We start from the raw sequence: 8,556 nt of genomic DNA, 5'->3' as shown, positions 1-8,556 counted from the left end.
TTTCGCCCACACCGGAAGCTGTTGCGGTGCACTCTGGGATAGCGTGATAGTCATACGCATGCGCAAGGCCTAAATCTCAAACAAACAAAAACAAAACGGCCTGCTTAGACCAACAAACTCCGCACTTGAGCACCGCCTACTCCATTTGGTTTACGCCTTCTGTTAACGGACCGCAATTATTGCCAATGAAAACACGGGATCTTCCTTGTGTCACTGACTAGGGCCAATCATGTCTGCGAACCCATTGCCCAGGATTCCGTGGTGCCAATCTCTAAAGTCTGGCCCCCACCAAGCGCTTTTTGGAAACCTTTTATAGGGCGTCTATGAATCGAAATGTACTTGTTAGCCCTTAACAACCACGACAGACTCTGGCCCCATGGAATCCTGGTGTAGCCTTTAGGCTAATACGCTGGACCCAAGATTGGCGGTTTAAACACACCAGCCACTCCTTGGAAACCCTATACACTTAAGGCGGCTATGAGTTGGAACCGAGCCCAAGGCGCTTAACAAACTCGGGCTCCATAGGATAGCACTGGACTTTGAACCACAAGGTCCGCGCTTTGAGCCTGGGACCCGTACCGCTGGTTAAAGTAAACCCTATAAAATACAAAGTACTTTTATATGCGTGTGAACAGACTTGACATTTAACACTAGAACTCTGGTCGATCTCATGCCATATGGTTGAAATGGTGACAGTGATAAGAAAAGCACTTTAAATAACTCATTTTTGTCTTCACAAGTCTAGGAAGTCAAAGTTGTTAATTGCCGTGGAAATGCCTCCCGTTGAGGATGGTCCGGTAATCCAACAAAGATGAATTCCTGACCTGGGGCAGTGTTTTCTAAGGAACCTTAGATAGGTCTGTGTGCTTTGTTTTATTGTTCACGTTCAGAATTTCTAACAAACATGGTTTCCTCTGGACCGTAGAAGTACTTCAAACTCCTTAATAACAAGGAGCTTGTCCATCTTTAATTTTCCCACAAATTTCTGACTTAGTCTCATGTTCACGGTTGAGAATGGTACATGATGTGTGTGGATAATTATATATCCAATTCCCATGATGCTCTCACTTCTCAATGACGGACAATTATAATTTTTGTTCTCCCTATAGCTTCCTGTGTCTCAGCATTCTTTTAACTCAAAATTAGATTTTAAATGTTTCCATAGGGAAGCTCTTCAGAATTCCAAAATGTTTCAAGAATGCATATCTATTTTCTTACAGTTTTGCCCCACTTCTATCTCAACTTTAATGAACTGGCTAGAAGAGATGATTGTTTGTTCCCGGTGGTACCTATGTTACAGCAGCTCTGGGCCCGGGTGTGACGCAACAGCCCTGAGCCGGAGGGTGTTGAAGCAGCTCTTGAGCCATTGTCGAAGAAACTGAGGCCACTTGGTGAGGTGAAGTAGAGTTTCAGATTTTATTAAACCAGCTGGCTCAGAGGAGCTAGCTTCTACAGATTCTGAGCCTCGAATACAGGGGAGTGCAAATTTATATGGGGTCAGAATCGGGGAGGGGTTAAGTTGGGGACCTGTTTGAAGACAGGAGGGAAACCAGAGGGTTGGTTCTGCTCAGTAACCTGATTAACATTCTAGTTTGACTCCTGGGCAGAGAGGATTGGTCCCACTCAGTAACCTGATTAATATTTTAGCTTGTCTCCTCAGTAGAGAGGGCAATGAATGTTTTTACCTTTTCCTGTTCAGCTACAGTTCTAGTAAATCAATCAACTGGCATTCTGGTTTATATATTGGCTGTTAGGAACTTGAATATTGTGGGTCTACTTTCAGATAATTTTGTCCTAATATTAGGGTACTGATCAATGAAGTTTTTGAAGCCTCTAACAATCAGGACTTTCATTCTTCAAGATAATGTCACCAATTGGCTAGTCTTGGAGCTATATCCCAGGATTGTTGTGATAGAAACTGAGAAAATAAGAGAGGGCTTTGATCTGCAACTGGAAAACAACTTCAGGCCAGGACACTATAATCAGATGTCTTTGGAGGCCTCTGTGCAAATGTTAGAAAGGAAACCATCTGTCATTGTTGGCTCACTGTTGTCCAAGGTACAGAATGAACCCAAACTGGAAAACATGGAAATGGTCCATTTGACAAATTTAGTTACTCCCATGAGAAAGGGAGACTCATGAGGCTTATTAATTCAAATCACTAAGCATTTATTAAATACCTACTGTATACAAAGCTTTTTATTTACTTGCTGTTTGGGACATAAAACTGAAGACACTTTAGAAGTGAGTTCTATTGTTGTTGTTGTAAAGTGCAATTAAATTGATTCTGACTCATAACAACCCTGTATAGAGTTTCCAAGGAGCAGCTGGTGGGTTTGAACTGTTGACCTTGTGATTAACAGTCCAGTGCTTATCCTACAGGACCACACCAGGACCATTCTGGAAACTAGTTCTTGTTGTTGTTTTGTGCCATCAAGTCATTTCCAACTCACAGTAAACCTTTGTAGGGTTTCTGAGAGCAGCTTGTGGGTTTGAACTGTTGAGCTTGTGGTTCATCCTATATTACCATAGTTTATCCTATATTACGACACCTTTTCTCTCCTGATGTTGTTGCCAAATAACATGCCCATTTTAACAGAACTTCTCTGCTTACTAAATTGTATGTGAAATGTTGTGGGAGGTTGGAATTCCTTTGGGAATCCTAGTAACATAAAAAAAAAAAATCACAAATTGGCATTCTGATTCTAATACCTGGGTTCCCTGAGGAAGCCAGCGTGGGTTGAACTGATTACTGAATTCCAGGAACTGTGGTGCTGAAAGACCAGATCTTGGGCCTGAGGACACACTTTGTGAACAGATGATCTTTCTTTGGCTCTTCAACTTCTTTAAAGAATCTCAGAGAGTTCGATCATCTACTAAGCAGACTCTTGTTCTTGTTAAGTGCTGTTGAGTTGGTTTTGACTCATAATGACTCTATAGGGTTTCCAAGAAGTAGCTGGTGGGTTTGAACTGCTGACCTCGTGGTTCTCGGTTCACTGCTGATCTTACAGCTCCACACCAGAAGTCCAGACTAGCATACCCAATGCTGGATCAAATCTAATGAGTGGGAGTTTTACATGGGATGATTTAAATAAAACTGTAGCAAGAGGTCATCTTTGGCCAGAATTGAAAAGGCAAATGGCTTTTCCCTACCTATTCTCATTAAACATTAGATGAGACAGAAGGGAAATGAGATGTAGACATAAGAGGAAGAGAGGATGACAGAAGGCTATATGGATGAAAATTATGGGCAGATAGATGGGACTATTGAGAAGAAGACACAGAGATGAACAAGGACAATGGCTGCATAGGTCTCTGGGGACAATAATGAACTCTTTAGGTCTTCACACGCTGTTGATAACACCTGCCTTGATTTCATGGGAGCACAGTAACTTTATATGGGGTACTGAAAGCAGAGGTGCTTTCTTTAGAAAAGCACAGAATTCTCCAGAATTATAAGATGTAACAAACAACATGTGTACTATAGAGACAGAGACAGTGAGATAGGTCTGTACTAGGTCAGTAACCTCTGAACCTTAGACATACATGTCTACCCCATTATATGGAATCCACAGTAGGCATGATGGTAAATCTGAAGGATACCTGAAGAACAGCTGGTGGATTTGAACCATCTACCTTGCGGTTAAAACAGACATTGAGTTTTGGTGCTTCTCCTATAGCCTCACACCAGCAGGATTTCTAAATAAATACAGACTATTGCAAATAACACTAACCACATCCCAGTCATTGGGAATGTGCCTTGGTTTCACTGACATAGTTTTATTGGGGCAAGTACGTCTCTTGTACACATGACCAAAAAGATAATGAGAAAAAGTATGCCAAGGTACACAGGCAGTAGTTGATGGAGGTGTTTTCTCTCAGCCCACTTCCCTTCCTTTCCCCAACAGCCTTTTCAGTGCCCCCTTCACCTCCTTGTTCCGCAGTGTATAGATGAGAGGATTCACCATGGGTGTGATCACAGAGTAGAAGAGAGAAATAAATTTATCCTGGTTCTGGTTGCTGGTTTTCGCTGGAATGAGATACCCATAGAGAGCTGAGCCATAGAAGAGCAACACCACAACCAGATGAGAGAAACACGTGTTAAAGGCCTTTCGCCTTCCCTTTGCCGACCTGATCTTCAATACTGCCCGAACAATGCAGCAGTAGGAGACCAGGATGATGCTCAGAGGCACAACAGTGAAGAAAGCGCAGACAGCGTTGAGCAAAGCCTTATTGAGAGTAGTGTCTCCACAGGCCAACTTGATCATGGCGGGCACCTCACACAGGAAGTTGTCTATCATCTGGTGCCCACACAATGGGAGCTGCAGAGTGACCGTTGACTGGATCATAGAGTTGACCAAGCCACACAACCAGGCAATGGAAGCCAGCAGCCAGCACAGCCCAGGGTTCATGATGGTGGTGTAGTGCAGGGGTTTGCACACCGCCACAAAGCGGTCAAATGACATCATCACAAACAAGATGCACTCAGTACCCCCTAGCCAAAGGAAGACATAGAGTTGGGCCATACAGCCACCATAGGTAATGCTCTTGTCCGGGCCCCATAAATTCATCAGCATTTGGGGCACTGTGCTGGTAGTAAAGGCAAGATCCAGGCAGGAGAGGTTGCTGAGGAAGAAGTACATGGGTGTGTGGAGCCGCGGATCTAGGCGGGAAAGCAGGATGATGGTTGAATTCCCAACTATGGTCATCAAGTAAGAGATGAGCATGACAACAAAAACAATCATCTCCAGTTGAGGATAGTCAGACAAACCCAAGAGGATGAAGCCCTCTGTGGAGATATTGTTGGCCCCTTGCATCACTGGATGTCTTCAGTCTCTTGAGAAATCTGTGCTGGAAAAACTGCTGGGAGAAAAGCAAGTGGAGAAGCTGTTGGGTTAGGTGGAGCTCCATCCAGGAAGATCTCCTAGGTCTCGGGGCTTTAGAGTGAAGTGCCAGTTTAAGTGTTATGATTGCAAACTTTCATCGCAGTCCCCAACCACGGTCATCTCACAGGGAATAGAAACTTTCCTTTACCAGAATGGCAGACATGAACTGTCGCAGAAATGAAAGAAGACAGAACAGAAAATTAAAGCTGTTCTGTTCAGTACAAAGAGCTGAGGGAGTGGACCATCAAATTAGATGTGGATAATCTCAATATAAAGAGCTCTGGTAGTGTAGAGCTTACAAATTGGGCTGTTAATTTGAAGTTCAGCAGTTCGAAACTTGCAGATGTTCCATGGGAGAAAAATGAGGCTTTCTGCTCTTCTAAAAATTACAGCCTCTTATCAGGACTGATTGCGAGGGTTGGAAATCAGTGGACATTTTATAGCAAGGAGAGGGGAGTGGTTAACTTTTCAGTCTAGGAGCTGAGGGCCCTGGGACCATCAATGGAGAAGAGCAGAGAGCTGCATCCTATCCAGAGAAGTTGTGAGGCCTGAGATGGAGGCAGAGAAGAAGACGTGAAGAGATGGAGTGGCTGGGGACTTGGAATCCAGAGAGGGAAAGGGGCTGAGGACTGTGTGTGTGTGTGTGTGTGCGGGGGAAGGGGGGCAGGCTTGCAGGGCACACCCTTTGGTTGCGTGATGATGCATGGACGGGATGGTAACTATGCCAATGAAATGATGTATGATAGAATGGATGTAAGACTAATGTTCTCCCATGTAGACTATCACACAATTCCCAATAAAACATTAATTTTAAAAAAAATTTCAGCCTCAGAAACCCTATGCAGGGCTGTTATGAGTTGGAACTGCTTCCCAGGCACATCACCACCACCACTACCACCATTCTCAATATAAACATCCTCTAAACCAAGGTTTCCGTGGGAGACAGATGAGGCTTTCTGGTCCCATAAAGATTAAAGTCTTGGAAACCCTGTACAGGGTCGCTATGGGTCAAAACCGACTTGACGGCACTTAACAACAAAACCGAGATTTGATCTGCTCAGGGAAGGTGGGAGGTAAACACACTGTCTTTGAAAAAGCGCCCCTGGAGCTTCTGATAAATCTCCACCCCTCCCTTCCAAATTCCTCCACTTCCAGGTGAAAAATGTTGCTGTAGAATGATGAAATTTGAGAAAAATACAAGTCTATGAAGTCATGATATTAATGGAAGGAGTAAACAAAGACGTATTCACCAAATACAGTAGAATGTGTGAGCTAAGAGGAGATCAAAGTAAAATGAATAAAACTGTGATATAAGACCAAGGAATTTTAGTTACAACAGACTAAAAATCCAAAAAAAGGGGTTAAATATGTTATGTTGTTGTTGTTAAACCTCGAAAAAAATCACCTGAGACACTTCCTTCACACAGTCACTGCGACCTCCAGATTCAACAGTGCTTGACGGAACCCAGTGCTGACCAGCCTCATCTCAGCCAGCCACTCCTGGTCAGCCCTCCACCACCTCACACTGGAAATACATGATTGTCCATGTCTTACGACTTCCACTCAGATAATGCGGCTTTGTAGAATTTGCCAAAATGTTCTGCATCAATCTCATGAGAAGACGGAAGAAGCTGCAGAACCAGCAAGGTGGCCGAATCTTCCATCAAGATACAAAGAATCCAGATTGAGATGACTGGGAGAGCGGAGAGAATGTGATGGAGTAGGTGTTACACTTGGAAAAAAGTGTTACTCAATCGCCACTGGAACTGCACAAACTGGCCACTGACAAGAACGACCCCCATTTGTGTGACTTCATTGAGACGCATTACCTGAATGAGCAGGTGAAATCCTTCAAAGAATGGGGTGACTACATACTGGCTACAAAATAGGGGCCCAGATTCTGTCCTGGTGGAGTAGCTCTTTAATAAGAACACCCTGGGAGACAGTGATGGAGAGAACCAAGCTTCAGCTTGATTTTCCCATGGTGACAAGCGTGACTTCCTGGGTCACCAAGGCAGCACATGCATGTAGGATTTACCTCTACCTTTTCTATAAAATGTACCAAACCATCCACTTACATTCTGTCATTTATACCATTCCTTCTGATAAAGCAATTTGATGATTCCCCCACAACAACAACAAAACAACGACAAAACCTCAGGGCTTACAGGTCAGAGAGACTGCAGGAACCTTAGACTACGGCCCACGACCACTCATCAGTTCTGAAATGGAGCTCACCCCTGTAGCCCAATGTTCACATGACCAGTAGATGGGTATATAGTGGGGTTGGAATGGGAAGGCCAACAACACCAGTAAGGTTGGTGCCTATGGAATGGTCAGTCATTCAAGATAATAATAAAAGGTCTGCTCTGAGCATTATGTTCTTTTAAGAACAATCTAGAAGGAATCACCATGACAGCAGCAAGTGGAAAGATGAGCTGGGACCCTCAGGAGCAGTGAGGTGATGCTCATAAGGGAGGGTGAGAATGAGTGCACGACTCCGACAGTGTCATCCGTCACTAGACTGTACACGTGGAAATGACTGACTCGATGTACATATTGCTGTAGATATTCTCAATGTTGCTGTTGTCAAGTGTGGTCAAATGGCTTCTGACTCATAGCAACCCTGTACAGGGTTTCTGAGGCTTTAACTCTTCTAGGGAGCAGAAAGCCTCATCTTTCTCTCACTGAGTGGCTGACTGACAGCCTCAATCCACGGACCTTGTGGTTCGCACTCCAGCACTTTTATCATATGGAGCCACTGAGTTCCCATATATTTTCAATAGTAACAATGAAATAAATAATATTTAGGGGGAATAAAAGGAAAGAAAAACGGATATGGAGGCTCTGAGATAATCTTCTAACTTTAAATGATGCCCTTTCACAGAATTATGCATATGGGATTAAGGTGACAGCAGCAACTCAACAGGTTAGGGACCTTAGGGGGCAGTGAGTTTAAAGTCATAGGGGAGAAACAACTCAGGAAAGCAAGTGAGAAGGCTTACACAACTTGACAAAGGTCATCAATGTCACAGAACTGTCCACTTAGAAATTGCTGAATTGGTGTGTGTTCTGAGACTCTTGTCAAGATGACATAAGGTAGATTATCTATAAACAGCAACACTGAAAATGAGACGGAGACAGGAGATGTTTAGGGAGAAGTAGAAGAAAACCCATCCTATGGAGAATAACGGAACCATTAGGCTAACTTGAAAATAAGTGATAAAAGGGAGGGGTTCGTGCTGTACCATTATGTTTGTTGTTGTTGTTAAAGTGATGTAGAGTCAGTTCTGATTCATAGTGATCCTGTATAGGATTTCCAAGGAGAGGCTGGTGAGTTTGAACTGTCAACCTTGCAGTTCAAACCAACCTTGTGATCCAGTGCTTATGCAACAGTGCCACAGCAGGGCCCCACTATTATAATAATTATTAGTCCTATAATTATAAGCCTTAGAATACTTTTTATTGATGCCTGTAAAAGTTGGACAATGAGTAAGGAAAACCATAGAAGAATTGATGCATTTGAGTTACGGTGTTAGAGAAGAAAAACTAACAAATCTGTTTTGAAAGAGGTACCGCAAGAATGCTTCTTACAAAATAGGATTGCGAGACTTAGTCTCTCATACTTCAGACATACTATTTGGAGGGACCAGTCCCCAGAGAAAGACAT

At 43.5% G+C, this 8,556-nt stretch overlaps 1 protein-coding gene across 1 annotated transcript; it reads right to left on the bottom strand.

Moving 5' to 3' along the window:
* Window positions 1-3,878: 3,878 nt before the first annotated feature.
* LOC102825068 (olfactory receptor 15-like) lies at window positions 3,879-4,817 on the bottom strand. The gene has a single exon (XM_006874868.1). It carries the CDS (start codon window positions 4,815-4,817, stop codon window positions 3,879-3,881), a length of 939 nt encoding a protein of 312 aa, XP_006874930.1.
* Between the last annotated feature and the right edge of the window lie 3,739 nt (window positions 4,818-8,556).

The sequence above is a fragment of the Chrysochloris asiatica genome, unplaced genomic scaffold, assembly GCF_000296735.1.
Source record: "Chrysochloris asiatica unplaced genomic scaffold, ChrAsi1.0 scaffold00305, whole genome shotgun sequence".
NCBI lineage: Eukaryota > Metazoa > Chordata > Mammalia > Afrosoricida > Chrysochloridae > Chrysochloris > Chrysochloris asiatica.
The sequence above is the reverse complement of the archived record's forward strand: the minus strand, read 5'-3'. Positions and strand labels throughout refer to the sequence as shown.

Coding starts and splice junctions, on each gene's coding strand:
- LOC102825068 (XM_006874868.1), bottom strand. CDS start 4,817: ATGCAAGGGGCCAACAATATCTCCACAGAGGGCTTCATCCTCTTGGGT.